This window comes from Aulonocara stuartgranti, assembly GCF_965226115.1.
Source record: "Aulonocara stuartgranti genome assembly, chromosome: 12".
Lineage (NCBI taxonomy): Eukaryota > Metazoa > Chordata > Actinopteri > Cichliformes > Cichlidae > Aulonocara > Aulonocara stuartgranti.
The window spans coordinates 3,548,264-3,574,298 of record NC_138948.1 but is presented as its reverse complement, the minus strand read 5'-3'; the positions used below and the strand labels follow the sequence as shown (position 1 = coordinate 3,574,298).

Here is a 26,035-nt window from a genome sequence, read left to right as displayed (position 1 = left end):
AAATGTTTAAGGTCATGCATGAAGGGAGAGAAGAAAGAGAAAAAGAGAACAGTAAGAGTCTACAGGAGCTTCTTTTTGACAGTAAGTCAACAGAACTTTAATTCAATGCAGATTTTATAAACCAACTGCATCAGGACAAAACCTGCTGAGCGATTCTGTAGCGAAGGGCTGACAGTTAAAAGAAGGAAAATGTAAAGGCATGAGAGACGACGAGGGGAAGATGGCCTCAGTCAAAGTGAAAGCAAAGTGTGAACAGTGAAAAAAACTGTTCACCTATTTTAAAACAGCATTTTCTCATCAGGGATTTAATGAATAGTTTTTAACGGAAACGTGAGATTTATTTATGGGCGTACCATTATGTGTCCTGGCTGCGTGCCCTTTGTTGCCCTCCTCGTGCTTTGCAGAGTCGAGGCAGCCCAGTGGGCTCAGAGTGTCACTGTGAAGCGCTGGTAAGCCAGGCAGCCCTCCACGGCGGAAACAGTGTCCCTGCACTGCTGGCAGCATTGGTGGCACCGCCCCTCTCTTCAGCCCCAGTGATGAAGGAGGAGGAGTAGGGGGTAACGGCGCTGATGCCCCCGCCTGTTTTATTGTGGGCGGGGTCTGCAGGGGGCCGAGGCCGGCTGAAAGGGGGCAGGAGAGGCTGTGCGTTGGCTTAGGGCTGGGGGTGCAGGTGGAGCAGGTCCCGGAGCTGGGTGCTCCCTGGAGTCGGACCGGGGAGTAACTCCCAAGAGGCGAGGGCCTAACCGATCCAGGAGGAGGAGCCGTTGTGATGAGAGAACCCTGGAAGCTGTGGACTTTCTCAGCTGCGTCGTCGCCGTCCTCCCCGACTGGACCTCCAGAGCCTGAGCCCAAGCTGGAGCGGGCCTGCATGCTAGAGATGTAGCCTGTGAGCAGGGGCGCCAGGGGCTTGGGCTGGGGGGCTTTAGCTGCAAACTGGTGGTGGAAGGTAAAGGGCTGGATGGGAAGGGTCGTGGGCCGCTGGTCCTTGCTGTAGCGGACCACTGCTGAGCGGCTGTCTGCAGAACTGGAGAGACCACCTAGAAGAGCCCAAACACAAACTGCTTAGTTCTAGTTTGCCACACGTTTAACAGTACAAACCTGCTCTGACAGCAACAACAAACAAAGATATAAAAAGTCCTGACTCAAAACTGCAACTGAGGACTGTTAATGTACTGAATATATCCAGGAGTGTCACTATGTGTGTCTGTGGGTGTGCGCGCTTCACCGTTAATCCAGCCTGCTTCATATTTGTCGGCTGTATTGTTGAGTAAATGCGGTGCCAAGTTTGAGGTATTTTGATGGAATGCTTTTCATGTTTTTGTGCCTACTGTCTTTCCTCGGGGCAGACGAAAAGCTCTTCTTCTTAGATTATCACAACTAGCAGCAGCTCTGTCAACTCCCTGCATGTGAGACGTTCAGGGGACATATTTGAAATGCAGAAACAGAACCCTAACCACGTCCACAAGTGAAGCATTTGCAATAATGAGCTGTCAGTGCTGCAGCTGCATAGCTAAGTGTTTAATGTGTTTACCAAGATGTCACAAATGCATCTTTTACTCCCATTTATATTCTCTTTGACCTCTTCTCTGAAAGCTGAGACAAGCTGACCTCAGTACAAATGTGTGTTGCAAATATTTATTTCCACTGTGGATTCCCTTTTGCTGATTATTTGATTTCTCGGTTAATAATTTAGGAAATAAAATAGGATTATCACAGACTCCTCCAAATTCCTCACACTGTCCAATCAACAGGCTAAAGCTAAAAGTCAATACATTTATAAAGACTCAAACACCACACATATTCACAGCTCAGATACTCAAACAAATAAATAAAGAAATGAAATAAAATCAGTACAGGCCGGCGTAGAAACTCATGAACCTGCAGGTCATCGCAGCTCAAGACTGCACAAACAGAAAGGTTAGAAGTGAAACCACAACACACAGCAGAAAACTGCCCGGTCATAAAGCTCAACCGCTCTTATCACAGAGAACCACACTGCTATTCACAGGCCCACATGCCCACACACACTCACTCACTCACACAGACACACAAAGACAAACACACACATGCAGACTAAACCTGGGAAAGTCAGGAGACACAGCAGCGAGGAGAAGCCTTTGTCTGCAGTGTGTGTGTTTGTGTGCTCCTAGATCCAGCGCACTGGGTGACAGACAGTGACGTGTGACGTCAGCGGGGTTGCGCAAGCTGTTTGTCGCCCAACGGCCGGCCCACCAGTGCCACCTGACCCGAGTGCAGTAGCTGTTTCTCAGCCACAGAGGGCGACAACAAGCTGCTGTGGAAAGCGGGGGGAAGGGAGGGCGGAGTGAGGAATACACACCCAGCAGGACTCAGCTCCCACTGGGATGGAGAAGAGAAGCCCTCATTCTCCGACTCTGGATCTGCTCTGTCATCCTTCTAATTGGACTCATTTCTTTTCTCGCTAACTGGCCTTTCCCAACTTCATTCTTCTTCCTCTCTGCCTGTTTTTCTCTTCAGCTCTTCTCCTGTTTCACAGATGAATCCATTAGACAGCCGAAGCTTTTCCTTTGCAGCTCTCTGCTTTATGTTAGCATCATTAGTGAGCAAGCTGTCTCCCAGAGGCTTTTACTGAAGCCTGTACTGTACTGCGGTGAAACAACACAGCTGACTGAAGTGAAGTCTAATGAATAATATATGTGCTGAGATTCTGCACAGCCTTTCATTACAGCCTTAAATTATCACGGCCTTTATAGACACAACGTTACAAACTAAGGGAGGAACGTGCCTCTATTCTTTGGGATGATCCTTTACCAAATTTCCCCTCGCCTTCTAAATTATCAATAAATCCTCGGTTTCACTTCCCAGCTGAAGGGCTTAAAGACGTGAAATACAATCTGTTTCAATCACTACTTTCATCTATACTCAGTAAATCTGGTGAGGTGACGTGTTCTAGGTTGTTCCTGCAGGTAGAAGGAAAGAAATACAACCTTTCCGTTTTGTGCATAAAAGTCTACAAGGACTATTTTAATTATACCCTCAAGTAAAGACAATATTCATTATTGTGATTTAGCTGTAACGTAACAGAAAAATCAGCTGTTAGATGATCTTCCGGTGTTGAATGCTCTAATGTAAAAATGTAGTTGAAGTGCGGCCCACAGGCTGGTTGTAGCACGCCGTATGTTTTCATGTATTATGGCGCAGCAGAGCAGGACGAAACCCAGAGAGCATTTCTCTTTAATTCCAAGAAACCTTGTTAAACACTCAGCCGAAGGCAGAAGTCTGTTTGTAATTATTAAAAGATCATACAAGTCCAAATTAAAAAGATTTTTTTATGTTCCTCAAATGATGTTCGGATGACCCAGTTTTCCACTAGCACTTGAATGCAGCATACATTTGTGAATCTGTGTGAAAAGTGCCTCAAAACTGCGCATGCACAAACGGAAGCTCATCATTTAACAATCAAACCTCAAACGTTTGTGCATCATTACTGACAGGTACTGATCACTGAAGGTTTCCAAATATGTTTTTGTAACGCGTCTTCAAACGTGTGTAGATCAGAGCACATATTTGTGAATACCCACAAATCACACACATCTGTGACACATTTGAGGCTGATTTCTCTCCGTACGCCAGCCGGTCTACAACTATAAAAGGCGACAGCTGGGGCTTCCTGGGATATCACTCTCCCAGTGCTCTTTACCCTCCTTGGTCTTATTCCACAGGAATCCCAAGTATGTGTTTGTGTATTTACCTAAGCAGACAAACAGCGAGCAGCTGAGACTGAGCTGACGACGGTCACTGTTCTTATATGTACAGAAACTGATGGGTTAGTGACTTAATTCATAGAAATAAGTTATCTTGCACAGTTTAAAAGTACCTGAAACCCTAACGAGTCAGAGTTAGTGGCTGAAAACTTTCTGATTTTACTTAAATCCATCCATCCACCTCAGTCCAACACTGCATTTGTGCTACTCTTTGACAATAATCTTTATTTTAACATTAAATTACCAAGTACAGACAGTTATCTAATGCACAGTCTATCCATTTAGTGTACAGTACTGTACAAAAGTCTTGGCCCATCCCTCATTTTACTTTTTTTGCTTCCAAGGACACTCGTGATCTTTTAAAAATGAGCATTAGCTCTCTGGGTTTTCTGCAGGTAGTTTTCTTTGGACATTCCACTTCTATTTCTCTAATTTTCAGTTAGTTTCTCTTTAGATTTTTTGTTTGTTAAGCTACTTAATGCTCATCTATGAATCATTCGAGCCTGAACCAGTGTTGTAATTGTATATTTAGTCACTTTATTGCAGAGGGCTGGTGTGACAGCAGAGGACGTTAGGTGTAGGATGAGCTGTTGTGGCGATCCCTAAAAGGAGGAGCTGAAAGAAGAAAAACCTTTAAGCACTTTGTTACTAACAGCCTGTTGCAAACACACATCATTTGACCACATTTCTCAGTTCAATCTAAAAAAATTGAAAAGTTAACACAGTCTGAAGTATTTTTGCACCAACAAGCTGATTCCCAAAAAGTTATTAGCTCTGAGAAACTGGCGTGTGGCGTGTCTTTACACAATCTGAAGAAACTGGACAAGAAGAGGACAAAAAAAGAAGAAGTGGCAGGCTTACAAGAAACTATCCGCAGCAGACGAACAGCATCTGAAAATCATGTCCTCAAGAAATAGGAAATAAATCCAGCAAAAACCTGAAACAGGACCTGAGAGATGCATCTGGCCCTTGAGCCTCGATCCATCTACTGTTCACTGAAGCCTCATCAGAAATGGTCTCAGTGAAAGGATGGCTGTCAAGAAGCCGTTCTTAAGGAAGGCAAACTGGAAGAAAAGGCTGAGGTAAGAACTGGACTGAAAACCAGTGGCAACAGGTCGTACGGACCCAAAGGGCAGGTCAAAGCATACCTGGAGAGAAAACCACAAAACAGAACACTGGGACCGGACGTCAACATTACTGAAGCCGTGTCACGACAGAGAGCAGAGCAAAAAACAGCCGACATCCAAAGAAGAGCTCCGAATGTCCTTCAAGAAGCTTGGAGAGCTACTCCTGAACTTGCCCGAGAGAGAATAAACGTGGTCATACCAAATATTGACTTTCAAGCTTGTTAGAATTGTACAAACTCTATTTTTGTCTTGATGCTGTATTTCCATGCATCTTATATCTGCACCCGTTTCTTTTTATCCCTGCAAAATATACAGGAATGAGGGTTGGCTGAAAACTTTTCCATAATGCGATATGTTAACGGCTTTACTCTCCTTTATTTTCATTCACAGATGCAGATGTTTCAACTTCAAATGATTTCTGTCCACCTAATTGTACAGTACAGAGTGCTTTCATTGATTCCAAATCCATCTTTTTTTTTTTAATTCCTGATTTAGTCTGCAAGAATTACGCCTAAAACTCCACGTGTACTTGTAACAACCAGCATACTGTGCTAAATACATCCAAATTAAGCAGAATTGATCTGTTTTCAGGCACAAACAAAGGCAAAACAGGATTGTGCAGGAGTACAGTGACATCTTAGTCATAAGTGACTAAGGTTGGCTGAGAAGGTGATGTGGGTACCATTTCAAGTTCAACAAGCCAAAAAACACTTGACACCAGTAGAAACTCCTCCGTCAGATTCCTCACATCTCTCAATTCTGGAAAATAATCCAGTGCTACAGATGGAGGTTTGTGTTGAGGTTTCTGAGAATAACTGATCTGTTAAGCCAAATGAAAGGGAGCTGAAAGGCATCACATTCAAACACAAACTTCATTAGAAGTTTCAGAAATAGAATTGATTGAGAGCGATGACACAGAGGTTTCTATCTACGAGCACTTGTTTTAGGAAGGATGGCACAAACATGCACGGATATGCAAATATACAAGCCACACACACACAGCTCAGCAAGCTGATGCAGAGCTCTGTGGGGGGCGGGTGTTTCACTGCATCTTTCTCTCCTCTCTCACCTGTTTGTTATTCTGAGCACGCTTGGCCCACTTCAACCCTTCATTCCATCTAAAGCCACACACACACACACACACACACACACACACACACACACACACACACACACAAGCCTGCTTGTTCAGGGGCGCAATCTTACACCCAAAAAGTGAAAAAACACGGCCGAACAAAATGCCTGTCCACACCTGAGGGATATTACCTCAACATTTGTTCACATTTGATGATCTGCTGTTTAAAGTAAGTCTATAAAGTATGTAAAAATGTCAGCATATTTACAATTGAATGAAAGGTTTGAACTGTTTCTGATTTTTAAAACAACTTTCTTTCTTTCCCTTATAACGAACTCACAGTCAGGGCTTGATCACATGATTCATACCTTCGTGATGCTGCTATTGGCTCAGGGTGCAGGGGGAACTTCCCAAACATGTTGCGTTTATATGTCATTATTGCGTGACATCAGCTTTTATCAAACCAAATACTTTCCACTGGAGTTTGCAGAGCCCAGATTAGTTCAAAGTAGGGCTGCTCGATTATGGCAAAAATGATAATCACGATTATTTTCACTGAAATTGAGATCACGATTATTTGACGATATTTATTTAACCCTTTAAGACCTACCATAGAACCAAGTCCACCAGAGCTTATATTATTTTTTTACATGCTGTAGTGCCATTTGTGGGAGCATTTCAAGTTGCTATACAACTGTTATAGCCCATATTTTAATAATATGTCTGCATTAAGTCCATAGTAACTACATTAATTGCAAAAAAGTGCAATAAACTACAAAAAAATTGAAAATCGTTTTTTTTTTTTTTTACATACATTTCTACTTGGAGAAATTTAAGAGGTTTATCCCTCAAAACTTTACATACAAAAAAGTTGCAAAAAATAGTTTACAACAACAGGAAATTTATTTTGAGTGTCTTCATAGTTTTATTTTGGAGATACAGCAATTTTTATACACTGCAGGAAAAACAAAAAAAACAATCCTATGATGCAAATTTGCAAAGAAAACAGCATGTGCATCAAAATAAACTATTTCCAGCAGTGCAATTTGAGTTCCAAGCATCCCAGAAACTATTCAGAAAAGTCAAACATGACCAGTATAGGCTTTTAAGGCCTACAAGTAAAAAACTACATTTCCGCGAAAATGACGTCACTTCCGGTTTCGGGGAGGAAATGGCCGACATGTGATAGTTCGCGCCGACGTCTGTTTCACTGTGGGAAGTGTTACGAACAGCTGATCGGATCGGCGAAGCGTGTTTCTGGAATATTATGTTTTTGTTCCTGCAAGCGCTTTTTATGCAATTTTTGCAAAGCTTTATGTGGAAGGAAACCGTGACCGAGGACAAGCTGATGGCATCAGATGTAAGTACAACTCCTCCGGTTTCACATGCAAAACAAATTATTGTGCTAGCTTACGTGGTTCCGGTTCTACAGGGATTTAAAAATAGTTACACAAAACGGAGCGTGCTGCTCTGACCGGCTTTAATGACTTTAAAAAATAATATAAAATAGTGTGCAACACCACTGAAGTTTTTTTTTTTTAACCTCTCTTTTCAACCAACAGCAGTCACTCTCCTCTCCAAATAATTTCTGCTTAGCTTTCCACGCTTCCCTCGGGTCCTCTTAATCAGCAGTCTCCACCCTTTTTTGCGCCACGGACCGGTTTATGCCCGACAATATTTTCACAAACCGGCCTTTAAGGTGTCGCGGATAAATGAAGGAGGGGCTAATAATCGGCTCAGTCATTTTTAATGATCGTTGAAAGCCCAGATCGTAATCGTGATTAAAATTCGATTAATTGAGCAGCCCTAGTTCAAAGGAAACTATGTATCTTCCATTCATTAGGTAGACAGAAGGAGAACAAATGAATGCTAATGTGCTCGAGGCGGATATGTAGATGGGAAATTCTCTAAGTGTAAAAACTGTCAGTTTAAACTCTTCTGTCCCTTTGCAACCTAAATGAAGGAATAAATGAGGTTTACACTGTTGTTGTGCAGTGTAAGAGGTGGTGTACCTTCTGCCTTGGCCCGGGTTTCTCTCCCCCCTTCCAGGTGTCGCTCTATGCTGCCTTGACTGTAACATCTGGTAAAGGGCACAGGCGACAGGGCCTGACTGTCAGCCTCGACACGCTGCTCCAGGATCGGAGAAAAGTCCACTGAGGAGTGCGAGTGAGAGGAGACGGCGTCTAAAGCAGCCTTCACCGAGGGCGATCCACCCGCTCCTCCATTTCTTCGTTTGCTTCTAGCTATCTCTGCGAAGGAGGTGACCCTCGGAGGAGGAGGTGGGGTCGCGGCAGCGCCCTCGCTGAGCCGGACGGGGCAGCTCAGCATCCGCTCCAGCGAGCCGAGCCGTGGAGACGGAGACTTGTCCAGGTTGCGATCGTAGCTGCGAGAACGTGGACGGCTTCCTGCAGACGCTCCAATAACGCCCCGACCAGACAGAGGAGGAGAAATGTTGACATACACCTGGCCTTCAATCACAGGACCAGCTTTAGCTCCCTGCTGATTCTTCCTCTTCTCCTCATCCTCATCATTATCATCATCATCCTGCTGAATAACGAGGAATATGAAAAGAAAAGACTGAAAGTTAAACTTTTTCCAAGAGATTATAAAATAAAACACATTACTAGCTGTGGTTAAGAGGTCAAATTAAAACCAAACCAAAGGCTTAAACTGACTAATCCAGATGACACAGTGGCAGTGGCACTGTTACCGACTGATATTAATACCCTTCAGTCTACATAAGTGCTAAAATAATCCTCAGACATGAGCAGATAACTGCAGACGGTGGCTAGTGTCTAAAACGAGCCAGTGCCAGACTAATACCAGTGTTACTGCTATTTAAAGGTTTCACTGTTTCATTTTAATTTACAGTTTAGGAGCTCTTTATGTTTCTTCTCCCCATTTTGCCTTTTCTGTTGAGTCAGATGTAATTTCTGTCTCTGTTGTTGATTTGGTCTTGCTTCACTGACCAATTTAGTTTTAGCTACATAAATAACAACAACAGTCACCGCGAAGTGCTTCATATTATAAGTTCAAAGCCTTTACAACCCCAACAATCAGACGACCCCCTATGAACAAGCACTTTGGCGACAGTGGGAAGGAAAAACTTCCCTTTAACAGGAAGAAACCTCCAGCAGAACAAGACTGAGAAGGTGCAGCTATCTGCCACAACCAGTTGGAGGGGAGAGACAATTAATAAACATTACATCATAATCACTTGTTTGTGTAACGTAATTAAACTGACCTTTACTTAATTAAAAACATCAAACACAGATTCAGTGGAGGATAAATCAAAGACTAGATCTTTTACATTCGACTTGGATTATAGATTCTTTATCATCATAAATCCTTATTCACAGTTAAGTGCTGCAGTTATTCAGTAAATCAGTGTATTTACCTTTACACATAATAAATAGGAAAACAAAACTGTCACTGATCATATTCGATTATAATCATATTATATCAAATGGAACCCAATGTGACATTTTAGTTTTGTCAGTGTTACAATTTTACATCACAAAATAGCTGATGAACTTTGACCCTTTGGTCGCACTTCTAGTGGACTGCATTTCCACTCTCGTGTGGACCTTTGCATGCAGTGTATCCTGAAATGGATTAGGAACTGTTGAAACTACAGAGGCCGGATTCTCCACTCACCCTAGATGTCTCTCCCTCTTCATCCTCTTCCTCCACTCCTTCCTCGTAAGCTTGCTGCCTGAAGAGGAAGTACTCACTCGGCTGAGTCGGGGTGGGGCTGCCTTTGCTGTGTTCGTCTGAGCAACTGTGAACCGAGGAGCCCGCGGGACTCGGGGACGACTGCGACGAAAGGTCGCACGTGACCAGTTTGTAGTAGTTCTGGGTGGCGACGACCAGTCGTGCCTGACTCTGGAGACAAGAAGCGAGGTCGCCAGAGGACCCTGCGTGAGGAGGGTGGTAGGAGTTGCAGTTGGCATCAAGGTCAAGAGCCCCCTGGTGCTCCACTGAGCAGGAACAGGTGGAGGAAGAGGACAGGCGTGGTTCACGGATGAGAGGGAATGTGTTTCCAAGTTGTTGAGATAGGGGAGGTTCGGTTGGAGAAGTGTGAAGGTCCAAATAGAAAGCCCCTCCAGTTGAGTCTCGGTTTCCTGGTAGATCGGAAGCAGATGAGGTGCAGGAGTGGTCGGTGGAGCTGTTGAGGTTGGTGGGACCGGACACTGGTGGCTTCTCTGGGACGCTGTTGTTCATCTTGTTGTAGATGGCACTGAAGTTGACGAGCACACCATCGGAGCTGTTGCAGGAGGAGTCGCTGCCGTAGCCTTGCTGGCACTCTAAGAACGGCTCGGAGAACGCCTCGGGGAAGTGCCGAGGGTAATTCTGGGAGAGAGTACAGCAGGAGCAGTGCTGGGTGGAAGAGCTGGAAGAGTAGGAGCCTGTCTTGCTGCTTCTCCCACACCTCATCGGATGATCTTCGTCTTCTTCGTCGTCATCACCCCAATCTTGATCTCCGCAGTCCATCGACATGTTGGAGCCACTGCTTCCATGGCGCCGTTGACTGGCAAGTTCCAAAATTTCGAGGTCTTCTAGGTGGTTTGAAAGATCCGAGGCGCCACCTCTCAGGGACTCCCCACTACTTCCTCCCACTGAGCTGTGAAGGAGGAAGGGCTGGGGAGCAAAACCAAGGTCGTGCAAATGGAAGGAAGTCAAACCGTCACTGAGAGCAGAGTGAGCGTCACTGTGAAGGTGAAAGGAAGAGTCTTCAAGGTAACCACTGAGGTTGTCACCGTCATCTTCTTCCCCTTCGTCATCCTCGTCCTCTTCGGTATTCAGCAGAAAAGGATTTTGACGGAATGGATTCCTGTTCCTCGGTTTGGCTCTGGGTAATGTGTGCGCTGTAATCAGCTGGTCCTCCGAATTGCTCGAGGCAAATGATGAATCATCGCTGGCTGTGCTGCCGCCTCTCCCGCCTCTCCCGCCACCCTTTCTTTCTCTTCCTCCATTGTGGGAGGACCAGGAGCCACTAGAGGTCTGGATCAGGCTGCTGTAGAGGAGAGCTTCTCTCTGGAGGACGTCTCTCTCCGGAAGGGAAGTGGTGCGACTCAAGCCCAGGTTCTCTGGTGGGCTAAAAGGGTTGGTCCTCTTCATTGAGCTCCCGCAGCCACCCTGCCGCCTACTCGACACCTGACAGTGCACCAGGGGAATGTGGTGCACAATCAGCGTCTCACCAGACAGTTTAGGAGGGCTGTCCATGGCCTATGAGGAGCGAGGGAGGGACTGGAGCTGCAGCAGCTGAGCGAGGCCCTGTACGGGTGAGGGGGGGAGGCTGAAACGAGGTGTGTTGGCAGTTGTATTCACACTCTGTTTGCTGGGCCTCTCTCTGCAGGGCAGCCAGGGATTTGGAAGGAGAGGTCAGGGAAGTCTACACCATGGTCAGAGTGATACATCTGGAAAACACAAAGACAAAAGAAGTTAGGAAAGCAGGCAAATACACGCACGCGCACATGCACACACAGGGGTTGAGGCTACAAGGTTGTAAAAAAAAGCCAGTGAAACGGTGTTAGATAAAATCATAACTTATTAGACCACAAAAAAAAAAAAAAAAGAGCTGGAAAAAAAAAGGCTGTTTTATTGGTGTTTGGTGTCCTTGTTAAACATGGGACATCAGAGCAGAGTTTTCAGTTAGTAGGTAACATCAGAGGCAGTTAGGGTACCAGGACTTTGGTACCCTATGTACCGCAGCCAGCTGCATGCTTTTTACTAGCAGCTCCACCAATATTATGGTGATATTCTGTCCTCATATCCGACACCATCAAGATATCCACGGACAATCTGCCCAGGTATAATGTGATAAATCAACTTCTATTCCATAGATGTTTCTTCTTTCTTGAGCAATTTCTTGGCCGAATGGTTGAGATCAAATGGAAACCACAGCAATGAGCTTTCAGTTTGAGTAAAACAAACCGTTAAAATGTCCCTTTCAGTGTCTTGAGGCACAAATCTTCTCCTGCCCTTCACAAACTGCATTTCAGTTCTCTCAGATTAATGAATAAATAAACGACATATGGTTTTCTTAGCTGAAGACTTAGCTCTTACTGTTAGTGCGTTGTTACATCTTGCACAGAAGTTCAAAAAAAAAAATAATCACATATTTCTGTAAAGTTACCATATAGTATTTACAGCATACCATAATACTGTATACCATACAATATAAGTACAGTTAAAGTATTGAATGGCTTAAACCACAATCATTTACAAAAACCTCGTCCTTCAAGGAGCATCAGAGCTTTCATTAGCTTGTAATACACGGGATCAGCTAACCCCAAAGTCCCAAAACCAATCACTGTAAAGCCCCTCCAGGGAAAGCAATAACAAACCAGTGACTGAAGTTTTCCTTTCCCAAAGCAAACAAGAGTCTTGATGAACTCCCCATAACTGAAAATTTAGATTCTGTGTTTACTTTTAGTCTTTAATGGAAGCATCCACCCAGCAACAGGAGCATCCTAACACAGCTAACACGGCTCACACTGTGTTTAAACTTTAATGTTCGAGTAATTTATGAAACAACAGGAACAGATGAGTGTGTTTATTTGTTCTCAAGCCACTTTTCTTCTAGTAAAGCCTAAACACACCTAGCTTCTTTTTTTTGTTGCTAGCTTAACTAATGTTAGACATGAGAAAAATAGAGGACATAATGTAAGAACAAAGTCTGCTGCATGAAAACAGTGAGCACTGTGTAAAGCAGCTCTGCAATGGTCTCTTTGTTTTGGGTTGGTTGAGCTCAGGGGTAGTTCCTGCATGTCTTGCTTTCTTCTCTTCAGCCTCCCTTCTGAGCAAATGTCTGTAGTCTGCAATTAGACCAGGAGTACTTAAGGCCAGAGGGAGGAGAGCCAGAGCGACTCTGCAGTCTGCTGCTGACTGCTAAATCCTGCTCAGTGAAGAGGAGGGTGTTTTTAATCATTTAACCTTCTTGACTTGCTCTTTTAGTGATCAGCTTCTAGGTTTTGCCGTCTCTCTTTCTTTTCACTGTGACAGAAGCTTGTCTGTCCCTTTCAGTTTAATAAGTAAAAATTAAACTTCTATTAGCAATTTTTTGTTTCTTCCCCACATGACAGACTTTCAGGAGAAGGTAACGGGAAACCAGAGCTGCATTACAAAAGGTCAAAAACCATGCACAGACGATCAAATTAATAGTCCTAATGTGGTTTTGTTACTCCAAAAACTCGACAGCATCCTCCACTGCAACCATACTTGTTGTTAAAATGTAGTAAAAAGAGAAATTAGAGTTCTGGAACTACAAAACACAATGCACAGTTGTTTCCACCAATGATCAGCGAGTCTCCCAAAACATTTAATAAACTGTAGTAATGTAAAGTAATCCTATTAAAACAGCTTCAGTAGCTGTAGAGAAACACATGCAGTGGAAACAGTGAGAGCCAGTAACACACCAAACAGCTGACTCTTAAACAGGACTATGATCTCATCCTTATTCACATCACACCCTAAATAACAGACACAGGATTGAGCCTTCATCCTTCTCTTGCCCCTCAAACGATCAAATCTCCACGAGGCCCTCACATCTTCTTGCTGTCAGATTATATTTGTTGGTGCAAACACACATTTACCTAGCATGCAATTTATCTTCAAATAAGGAAAAAAATATTACTTTGCTTTTGTTTGCAGGTAAGTATGCACTACCTTGCACTCCATCAAGTCTGTCATTTTTCAATTACAGCCCAGCAGCGTTCGTGCTGATGAAACTTTATAGATAAAGGTGTCTTTATATGTCAATACATGTAACTCCCAAATTAGGTGTCGTTACAGAAGATTTACACAAAAATGATGTATTTCCTCATGCTATTCTCACCGCACTGAGGTGAATAAATACACTGAAAGTCATTTTTCCATCAGATTCCCACTTCCTCCCCAGAGGAAGTAAAATGCAGCTCTATTTGCAGTAACAACATTTCACACAGGCTTTAATGCTCTTTATCATTTCAGACGCTGGGAAGCTTCTCCATCATTTGTTTATAGGATTTTTCTACTCAAGTTATGTAGAAATGCTTCATAAACCACCTTTCTATCCTTTGTGTAGTCCAGACTGATATGTACTGTACGCAATCTCAGATTAAGTGCGCCTGTGACTAAAAAAGTGGGAAATCAGATCTGAAGATAAAAGCAAAAGCCACATTTTAGCATATTGGAAAGCTGCACTGCTAACAGTTGCATGGATAAGAAGATGAAGATATAAATGCTGGTGAGAGCGTCACGATCACGATGGAGGCAAAGACACACAGCAGCTCTACAGCTACGTGTTCGCACTGTGCGACAGGTTTACTTGGTGGCACTGCAATAACTGTGATGCTTCTCTTGATATCTGACCTTTTAAACAGAGGTATTTGCTGTCGGGATGGACTCGGATTTCACCTCAAGTGGAGCTCAACCTATTTATCTCAAAGCTGTGAACAAAGAAGTGATGGGTTCCCACTAACCTGTGCTGCAGGTATAAATCATGACATTTTCTGACTTTTCTTTTTTAGTATCTTGAACTTTTTTTTTTTTTCTCCTCTGCCCGTTCTGTTGGTTTTTGTCTTTTGCCCTTCTCCCCCGTCCCTCTTCTCAGCTGTTTCTCTTTCCCTCTTTCTTTCTCCCCTTCTTTCTCCCAGTCAAGTCTGTCCCGTATTCAGTAAGTGAAAATAAAATAAACAATAAAGGTGAATCAAATGGACCATTACGGCAAGGCTGGGATGGTCAATTTGGTAAAGTAAATCCGTTGGGCATCTTTCTTTGCCTTTAGACAACAATTCTGATGCAAAAGAGCCAAACGGGACAGGCCAAAAAAAAAAAGTATCTTGAACTGATAAATTATAGCAGGAAGGAAACTATTGTTCGTCACGGTGTGAAAACCCCCCACAGTGAATGTGAACCTGCACCTGCCTGGGTGGAAAGTTGTCTTTCATGTGATAGCGAAGGATGGAAAAGCCTTTAAATTCCTCCTGGATTAAACAGCAAAGTAAACAAACAACATGGACCAAGATCTGAGCCCACGTTCACCTCACTGCATTTAAAAATCACAGCGAGGATACTGAATCGAGTTATAATCGCAGACCATCAGAAGAAGCTGACTGACAGAAAATATAAACCATCGGTTGTTTGTTTAGGGCATCATTAATTAAAAATACCTGTTTTGTGACTACTTGCCATAAATTAATTGTAGCGACTGAAACAGAGAATAAGACGTTTCTTAGCTGCCGCTCTGAACCAAAGCCTAAACTAAACCATTACAGCACTAAAAATCGTCACAGCTTTTCATTTTATCATAAACAGTTTCATGTAATTTTCCTTTTCTTGACGGACTAATATAAGAACGATTTTCAATCGGCGTATCATATGAAACACACTCATCATGCACTTTTATGTGCGTTTCAAACAGAAAAGTGCATTTTGTTTTGTTTGCGTGGTAAGAATCAGAAGCCTGACATCTCATTACTACTACGCTTAGCAACATGATGTCCTGTTGTTACATAACAGAGACGACACAAAGACACCTGACGCAACAAACCACCAAAGAATAAGTCTAATCTTCTTGCAGCGTATTCTCTTTAAGTGTTGAATACAAACGCTCATGTGGAACAGAAAGGTAAGTGAAGTATACAACATCATAGAATCTGCTCCTTTCTTCCGAGACTCCACATATCTCTGCATATAATATACGTATCAGGTCCAAGAAGCCTTCAATGTATCTGAGGCTGTCACTGGTTCCTGTTAGCAGAGTCACATTAATGACTCTATGCGCAGTTAAAGACTCCAGGCGAGGTTAGGGAAAGCCAGTTGGTTTTATGAGATAATCTGCAGGGTTAGGTAGGCGAGACTGTAATGCGTCTTCAGATTAGACAGCTGTCTCGTTCATATCACCTGTTGCTGTGAATTCTTGTGAAGATGATGAACTTTAGGAGAGCAGCCCATGTGAGTATTGATCTATTCATGTGAGGAATCTCTTTTCTACTCCTAAGAGTGTGAAAAAGACTGTGCCTGGACTTCTGCACGTGTGTGAAGACATTTCATCTCTCAAACAAGAAGCCTGTTCAGTTCTAAAAACAAAAAGATGGAGGGTCTCAGGTTTAGTTGGGGTTGTCTGCTTTGGAGGCGGGCGTTCATCATATAACAACAGGATTTCACTGCTGAAAGCAGCGGTGATGAAATATATCAGTCTTCTAAGCCTGGTTTTTCCCAGATTTCTTCCTGTTAAAAAGGGAGTTCTTCCTTCCCACTGTCGCCAACTTTAATAATAATAATAATAATAATAATAATAATAATAATAATAATAATAATGGATACTTTATTGATCCCCATGGGGAAATTACTTGTTTTTCTCTGCATTTGACCCATTCACTCAGTGAAGCAGTGGGCAGCCCACTAAGCAGGCGCCCGGGGAGCAGTGTGTAGGGACGGTACCTTGCTCAGGGGTACCTCAGGGTAGCCGTTAAGTGGATTCGAACCGCCGACCTTCCGATCATGGGGTGACCACTTTACCTACTGAGCTATCCCTGCCCCCTTTGTGGGTTAATCTAGTCTCTGAACAAAACTAAACTCCTTTTACATACTGCTGAGTAGCTGAAGCAATAATTGTACTTCTATTACATTTTCTGTTTAATAATCTAAAAGGTGCAAAATAATTAGTAAAAACCGCCGTGTCCCTCTTTAGACTCACCCCTGCCTGCTGCAGCTGTTATTGATCGTCTGCAACTTACAAGAAACCAGCAAAGATTGTGGTGAAATATATGAACTGCATGCAGACAGATTCTGTTTGGGTGGTGGTGAAATCACATTATTCTTCACGTTTAATTTGTGATAAACATAATTTGATTAAAGACACTTGTTGGACTTTCACCAGTGAGATTTTGATTGTAGCTTACTGTAGTTTTCACATCAGAGTTCATGCTAAGGAAAATAAAAGCTGCTCATTATCTTAAAACACTGAATAGCTACTTTTACGTGAGCTTAAAGAGCGTTTATATTTAACTGGTCAAAGGGGCCTCTGCCTGTTAAACCAAAAATAAAATCAAATAATAACAATTATCTATTGCTTTGCAACACAAACACACTTGGCCTCTCTGCTGTGTTCACCGGGGACTTTTCACACAACATCCTGGTTGTTGTTTATAACCGTCACCTCATGAGCCAGGTAACCGAGTGTGACATCATCTGCTTTGACTGTGCAAGATGACAGTCCACAGTCTCACTGCTTTCCTCGATCCTTTAGTGATTTTACAGATATCAATTTCTGAAAAACTGTGACAAATATGTTTCCTTTTGATGATTAATAAAGACAATCTGAGGATTAAAGTGTTTGCAGGGATGACTGATACTGACAAAACAGCTATGAGGAAAAACATTATGTCAAAGCATTTTTCACTACAAGCCACGTTTCACCTTTCATTCATACAGCAATTAATTTTTTGCAAATCCAATTTACTGTGGAAATTTGTTTTAAACTGACAGAATCAGTTAAAAGCAAATGATATAAAATTTCTTACATTAATTTAATGCATGTGTCTTTATGAAAATCATTTAAAAATTGAAGTATCAACAGCTAGGTTGTGAAGACATCTAGGCACAGACCCACAAGTTAAGCCTTTTTAAATCTACAGCGTGATATTTATGCTACATCAATCAGCAGCAATGAAACGGCGCTGTGTGACGCTTGTCTCAAAACTGCCTCTTAAGAGATTGACAAATGTATGCAGGCTGCCAAGCTATTCAGCTATTCAGGCACACGCAGAAATGACAGAGTGAACAGTGAATACGTCCAGTGAATGCCCATTATGCTGCATTAACCACCACATTTATCTTTTTGGCATTTCTATGGGGCACCCATACCCATGCAGTTACATAACTGCAACAGTTCCACCCCGACAAATATAAATAACGGTCCTACAAGTGAAAAAGTTAATCTAAAACTGATCAGCCTTTATGCAGCCTTTGCAACAAAGAGCACAATACAGTGCAGAGAAAGCTTCTGCACACTTTTCTTAAGAAAACATGCACAACCAGCCTCACACAAGCCAGCAGCAGCAGCATGACTGAATTCTGTGTTATTACCAGATTGCAGCACATCTGATCAGATAACGGGTTAAGAAGAACAAAGAGGCTGTGTTTGGCCAATCGAAATCCATTTCCCATGCAACATCAGAAACCCTAGCTACAATGCCACCCAATCAGAGCCCCGCTCCACGAGGGGCAGCATGAGAAAGTATTTCTTTTCTTCGTCTCTCTTTACTTCCAACACAATACCTGCTTACATAAGAACCTGAATTCATCCAGAAAGGTCGAGCTCTCTCAGGACGTCCTACTGTTGATGCTTAAACAGTCTAAACCCCGTTAAACCTGATGAGGAGACCAGAATATCATTCTGAAATCAGCAGCATCGGATTGTTAGTGTTTTTATTCACTCAACTAGTCTCCAAATCTGTCATGAGCCTGAAAATACACAAGACAAAATAAACACAGCACCTTCAGATTCACAGCATTTTATACCCACAGTGCTATTTTCCTATACTGTGCAGTGTTTTAGCATCATTTAGCTAAACGTTCCAACAGGTAAATTTGCTGACGAACATAGTTGCCTTTTAGTACTGAGACCTAACCAAAGTCCTGCAGCAGAGTAAACATAACTAAATGCCAAATCTGCTGAGGGCACCAAAGACTTCCTGTAACTTCATGATCATGTTTCAGTGTTCAGACTGGATAAAACTCAACAGCATCCCTGATATTTACTGTAATAAAATAGGAATTAAAGACAAGTCAAATAAATTGAATGGTGGCTTAAAGAAACAACTGCCCGCTTTGACAGTAACACTGTCACCGTGAGCTGTGTGGCAGGCAGTGGTTGGACCCACGCGCAGGACTCAAGACGGAATATTTAACTCAAGGCGACAGTTTTTATTCACCGGCAGCAAATGAAAAAGAAACACAAGACGAGCACTAGAAACAAAAAAAACAACATTCAAACTAGGAAGGATGATCTAAACTAGGAGTTCATGACGTGGCGTGACATAACCTGACAAAACATGACGACTGAGGCAGGGGCGTAATTTCCAGGGGGGTTAGGGGAGTTATGACCCCCACAATAATCAGACACAGCCATTATAACCCCCCCCAATAAAACGATGAATTATCTTGCATAAGTAGGCTGTTGATTTTCTTTACTCATTTCAGGTATTACGAGCTAAATAGCTGCATGTTTAATCATCTGGGAATTTACCCAGATTTATTTATTTAGACAGAGATCTTGATCCCCCCCCCCCAATGTTCAGCACAAAGTTACACCCATGGACTGATGAATACACAACTAACGCAGAGGACACGACAACGGGCAGGGAAAAACACAGGGCTTAAATACATACTGGTGTAATCAGGGAATGGGAGACAGGAGGGAAACACTGCTGGGATAATGACGAGACACGGGGAGGCAGAACTGAAACCATAACCATGGGACAAGGACTACCAAAGTAAAACAGGAAACTAAGACGCAGACTAGACACTAAGACGTGGAAACACAGGAACCTGAACCGCAGAGATGATACAAAACAGAAACCACAACCCAAGGACTAAAGACGTAACATTAGCAGAAAACCATAATTATAGCTAGAATCACCAATAAACACAAAGCACTGAGTCCGTGACCCAGTACCGTGACAAACACTCAGGATCGTGTGAGGAAGGAGCTGTACTGCCGTATTTTTAGAGGTTTTTTCGCCATGAAACAGTTAATCAATAATGTGATAATGATGGAGAACAAAAAAAAGACGATTTTTGGTCTCTGACACTCTGATAACTACGGATTAGTAAAAGGTTCTTGTTAAAAAAAAATCAATTCCATTATTATCTTTCTCCACAACTACGTCGTTAATGGGTTCCTCTGAAAGCATTAACAGCATAGCTTAGATGCTAACTAGGGTGGGAAACTGACCTATTTATGAAACACGAGAGGAAAAGGAAAGCAAAGCTGTAACAAAGGACATCCTCCCTCTTAAATCATCGGGGCTGTACTTCCAGGAATGAGTCTAAGCCCAGGAGGGGTGCATCCGAGCGACGGCACACCCTCGACGGGCAGAGACAGCACAGCCAGACGCAACAGCAATTATGATGATGGATGAAGTCCACGCACAGCCAGACACATATTTATTGCAATAAAACACAAGCAGGTGACAACTTGTTTCAGTGAAGAAGTCAAGACAGACAACAGATTCAGGCAGATTCAGAAAAAATAATAAAACGTCGAATTTAAACTGGCCTGTATCAAAACTGCTTAAAAACGTAAAAACAAACTCAAATTCACATCTTTAGTATATATATATACACACACACACACACACACACACACACACACACACACAAAATATACATATATTTTTTAAGAAAGAAAAAACGTATTAAATGAATAATTTAATGTCTTAGAAGTATAATTAAATGGCTGGAGGATGCAGAACAATTGAAAATAAAGCACCCTGCTCATACAAAACGGTACAAAGAATGAACTGAAAGGAGCTGCTGTACACCACCTATACCTGTACTGCCTCTGCAGCCAATTTAAATGAATGGGAAAGCAACCATAGCTGTAGTTTTACTGCAGTTACTAAGAACTACATGTGTAGAATCACCAGTCAGGTCCGATAAAGAAAAAAAAAAACAAACAAACAAAAAGAAAAAAAAAAACATGTTGAAAAGTTGAATTTGCTCCAAAATAAGGACTAATTTGTTTTTTCCTTCGTAAACGGAATTTCTATTAAACATTAGAAAATTCATAGATGAATGTATACGATCAGTTTCTTTGGACCATCCCGCCAAACGCCATCAGAGATCCACATACAGCCAAGAAAAATAACTAAACTTACCAACAACCAACAGCACGATTGCATTACATGTTACACATCCTGCATCTATGATTTGTTGGCTCGTTGTGGAAAACAAACAAACAAACAAACAAAAACACTGTCACAGAAAACAAATGTTTCTCTTTTTCAGACAGTCCCTGCTTCGGTCTCATCTCTTGCAACAGTCTGTAGCTGTCTTGGTGCCGAGTTATCAATCAGTGTTTCTCTCTGCAGAGCGACTGAATGGATCTTTTGTCTGTTGCACACATTCGCCATCACAAAGCAAAATAGAGCCAGACAAAAAGACGGGAAGAGCTAAAAGCGAGGAATGCTGCAACTAAACAACCTTGATGGGTTCTTGGAACTTTGAGGCCGTTTTACCGCTGCGCTGAACTCGACGAGTAACAAAAGGTTTATCTGCTACTCAGGAAGAAAGAATATGTAAAACATCCACACAGATAACTAAAAGGAGAAAAATAGAAAACAAGCAGGAAGTGACCCAGTCACAGTACACTGAGTCACATATTCAGCATGGAAACATTCCACCAAGTCCAACCAGCTGCCGGGAACAAAAACACAAAGAAGGATGTGTACCAAAACTCAAACAGTCATGAAATCCTACCATACTAACTCAAAACTAGAGCATTATACATGTATGAGAGAAGGATAACAAGGGGCTCTACTGTTCTAACAAATAATCACATCCATCTTATCTGCGGCTCGACTGGTGCTGGAATAAAGGCCGGGGGGGACTGCACGGGCTCAGTTTTACACCTGTGTTGTCAGTTTAAGCTTGCACTGATGTTAACATGCACAACCTTTGATTTAATTCCATTGTTTAAGAAACAATGTTTTGCTTGTGATGCCAATTCTCCAATAAGGGGACCACAAAGTATTCAAGAGACCATAAAAGTTATGAGGATACACAGACTGTGGATGATGTTTCAGTCTCATCCATAATAACTCAAGAGAGCTAATCATACATACAACCCCAGTTCAAAAAAAACAGGACACTGAAAATAGAGCATAAAAACAGAATGCTGTCATTTGTAAACCTTTGATAAAGACGGGATGCTGCACATTTTTCTGAGTCGTGTCGCTGCCACGATACGTCTCACCGTGTCTACTTTCTACTGTAAAAAAAAAAAGTTTGAGATTTCTGAATAATTGCATTGTTTCAATTCATATTCCACATGTTTTTGATTTGATTCACCATCTATTGATCTATTTAGCAGAGTTCACTGCACTACATGCAACTGAGGGGTGGGGGGTGGGGGGGATGCTACCTGTTGACACAGCAAAAATCGGTCGTCCTATTGATCCTGTATGTTTAGCGCCACTGCCACAAACATAAGGTGTTGCTGTCCCACAGGACTCCTCTTTACTGCTTTATCACAGAATCCCCAGCATGACGGCCTTTATAGCCAAATTTATTATTGCTTCAGCTCTATTCTATTTCTACTAAGCATCACTGCATTTTATTGAGCTTTTTGCTCTTTTAATTTTTTTTAATTTTTTTTTATGTGGTTCCTTTTGAGATATTTACTCTATTTTATGGCACTATTCTGCTGTATTGAGCATAGTATTGTTTATTACTTCTGCTGCTGTAATAGAGGAATCCATCAATCTGTAAATCAAATAAAATGCAGTCATCCCTCTGCTACTCCAGTCACATTCAAATGCCTTTATCATTGTAGCGCCTTTAATTTACAATACAAAGCGCCTTGAGGAAATGGTTGTTATGATTTGCTGCTATATAAATAAAACTGAACTGAATTGAAATTGAGCTGATAGAGGTGACAGTAACTGCTCATGATAACCGAGATATGCACATCTCTGAACAGATGAAGAAAAGTGATACCTGCACTAAGAATTACAGCACATCAGTGCACTTCTGGCTGCTAATCGCTCCTAACTTTCAATTAAAAATGCAATTTATTGCCCATAAAACAACACATTAAATTTCAATACATGAAACAGAAACACCGGTTTTCTCACAGAGTTAAAGAGGTTTCCCTCCCCGCTGCCTAACCACTCGAGGATCATTATATTTGATTATTGTGCCACGTGACAAATATCTTCTTGTTTTAATGACCAACCTATTCAGTTTTATCTAACCTGACAAAAACCATCACCATACTGAATTCAAACGTGTCCAGATGAGGATATTTTATCCTTTTTTGCAGATAAGATAGCAGACAAAGATCTTCACCGTGTGTCACATGACACAGGAAACTCTCTTTTATTTTAAGTAACTGCTTTTCTCACAAACACACCCTCAGAAAATGATTAAGTGCAGGTGGGATTTTTGCTGGTTGTTATATTGAACAGGTTGAGCCACAGATTACTTCAAAGACTTGTCATTACAGGTATTTAAGTTCCCACAAAGCCTGACAGCGTGAGCATGAGTCTGCATGAACAACACGTGACACCGTGACGTGTCAAACACAGATGTAACCAGCTGTGAACATGACACCAGGTTTCATCAGTATGACTTGCAAAGCATGTTTGAAAATGCAGCGCTGCAGTTCTGCTTCCGGCCATCTCACCTCCGTTCCTCTCGACCTCCTCCTCACACTGTGCTGACTTTGTCCTTCTTGCTCCTCTCCTCCTCCTCTGGTCCACATCCAAACACCTCTCACTCTGTTCCCCATCTTCTTCTGACACGTTATTGCTTTCTCTCATTTATCCCCCTCCCCACTTACTTGCACCAAATCCCTGCTCGGCTACCCTTTCTGCTTCGCCTCCATATTGCACTGCAGTGTAACGCATCTTTCCTTTACTTCTGCCTCTCTCATAATCTCCCTTCCCTTCAATCTCTCTCTTCCCTTCCGTATCCAACTGACACTGACTGTATATGGTTTCACTGAGATCACCTATTACAATCCAGCAGTGCTTTTATTTTGCGTGGCCAACAATCGATTCACTGCCAGTAAGAAAAATGTATAAGATAAACTTGTAAGTAGAACCAGAAGAATTAACTTTAATGAATGTTTTTAAAACTTTAACTGTGGTTTTACTTCACTTCGCTCTGAGCCTCCATCTGGATCACATATCTGTCTGGTCCTGACTCAAAAAGCTGAATAAGGTATTCTGATAACAAGCCAGTCAGCTTTATTTGTCAAGGTGGCTTTGAGTTTTGTTTATTTACATTTTCTATATGTTTCTTGGTTTGCTTGGTGTTTCTATTCTCAGGTTTTACCCTCACCTCCTCTTGCAGTCTTCTTTCTGTTGTACTTCTTTGATTTTTCATTCCTGGAGTTTGCGTTTACCCCCAGCTTCCCTGTGTCTCCTGTTGAGTCTCCATCTCTGTGTTCAGTCATTTTTATTGGTTACTTCCAGTTTTATTTTGGTAGTTTTGGTCACCTGTGTCTTGTATTGAGTTTATCTTCCCTTGTCTCGTTATCCCTGATTAGTTCCCGCTGTATTTCCCACGGCCTCGTGTATATATTGTCCCAGTCTCCCCTTACTCATTGTAGTGTCGTCTCTCAGAGCTGCGTGCTTCCCTGCTCAATAGTTCCTGTAGTCCTTGTTGTGCGTCTCCTGGTTTGTGATCACCTTGCCAATTGCTTTTGGACTCATTTAGAACAGCCGGCAAAAAAGGTTCCCTTTCCATTCCCCCCCTGTGTTCTGCAACCTGCCACACAACTGTTGTTCTTTATTAACTAAGACAAATGTTGTTGCAGCAGGAGAAGCAGGAGCTTCCTCAATGCTAACATAGCGCAGAGGTCAGAGATCATCCCTGAAACACCAACAACTTTTCCTTTCTTTCTTGCAATATTTTGAGTTTAACAGTTGTGACGTAACAGTTTAGATTTACTCAATTTGATTTTACAAAGTTAGGAAAGTAAAGTTTAAAATCAATCCTTAAACATAAGTAATCCACATCAGCAGATATCCAGAGCCAACCTATTGATATTATATAAGAGTGGGAAAAAGTTAGATTAACGCATTGCTTCTCTCAAGCGCTTTAAAAAAAATCAAATGTAGTTAAAAGGAAAATGCTGAGATTTTTGTCACATAAGCTAAGACAGTCTTGCCGCCTTCACACTGAATGATTTTGCTTACATGTCACCCTCCCATTCTTCTCAGCAGCACAGTGAAAATGTCCATAGTACTCTGATGGTGTCCCAGCAGCTCTTTCACAGTCAGACAAATCAGCATGCAGGGCGGGCAACATTCATCTGCTTCAGCAATAAACACACGCACACAAACTCACAACTCTCCCAAACAGCCGTCTGGGTGCCTTTAAATCAGCGAAGCATTGCAGGCCGAGAGACATGAAAGGAACAAAACTGCCATAATAAGCTGGAGGGCAAAAGCTGTGTGGGTGCACGATCGCATGTGCTTGTGTTGATGCGTTCGACTCAAAAATTTCAAAAGGGAAAGATGCATATCCGACGTGCACAGCCATTTTCCTTTCTGACACCGACTGTGGCCGTGTCCTTACACTTTGTGCTGGTTCTGCTTTGCTTTCCTTCCACGGCCGGCTGTGTGATTCTGTTTCATAGTTTTACTTAAATAAAAGTCATTTCACACAGTCAGTGGTTTATGAAGACTAAAAAGGACTTATCAGCGTAAAAACACTATCAGTAAAATGTGCTTCAAAGTAAGACGTGCGTATTTTATTATTAGTTGCATAATTAGATCAGAGATTTTTTTAATGATGCTGCTGATTCCAATCTTGCATGATTCCTTTTTTCCCCTGAAGACTAACACAGACCTGTTCAACTTTTTCCTGTACTTTAAACAATACCGACTAATCTGAGCCAAGTTGGAGCTAATAGTTTAATTAACTGAAATTAAAGCAATGTGAAAAAAAATAAAGGTTTGTAGAGTTGTACATTGCTCCCAAGTGCCAAAATAACCAAGCTGAAGCATAAACGCCAAAAACTGCAGTTCTTCGAACGGCCACTTGAGGCTGGCTCTGAAAATCATCCCACCAGACTCCTGTGTTAAAATGTCTGATTTTACAGCTTTAAAAAGTACGTTTACAGCCTGGTACTAAAAACAGCTTAGTTCTCTAGAGTTAATTGTTTTTTATAACTCATTCCTAATAGATTGATCTGAAAATTAGTAAACTTGATGTTTGCAACTTGCTAACATAGCTTGTTAGCATTGGCTGACAGCTTAGCCGTCCACCCTCTGGTCAAGTTATGGTCACTTCTGGCTCCAAAAGCCCAGTTCACTACCAATATGCAACTGTGTGGAGTCATAAATCTGCCTCAGATATTACTAAAT

At 42.2% G+C, this 26,035-nt stretch overlaps 1 protein-coding gene across 8 annotated transcripts in view; it reads right to left on the bottom strand.

The window, feature by feature from the left end:
* rusc2 (RUN and SH3 domain containing 2) overlaps positions 1-26,035 on the bottom strand; it is a 41,992-nt gene that overhangs the window by 10,320 nt on the left and 5,637 nt on the right. For 5 of the 8 annotated variants that reach the window (XM_082555719.1, XM_082555722.1, XM_082555720.1 and 2 more), the window contains 3 exons: positions 9,603-11,365; positions 7,958-8,492; positions 354-1,037 (listed from right to left, as the gene is read on the bottom strand). In XM_082555719.1, the coding sequence (XP_082411845.1) occupies positions 354-1,037; positions 7,958-8,492; positions 9,603-11,171 (2,788 nt within the window). In that variant the 5' untranslated portion in view covers positions 11,172-11,365. Of the gene's footprint in view, positions 1-353; positions 1,038-7,957; positions 8,493-9,602; positions 11,366-20,815; positions 20,987-26,035 lie in introns of those variants that run through there. The other 3 variants (XM_082555723.1, XM_082555724.1, XM_082555721.1) reach the window with 2 other exon arrangements.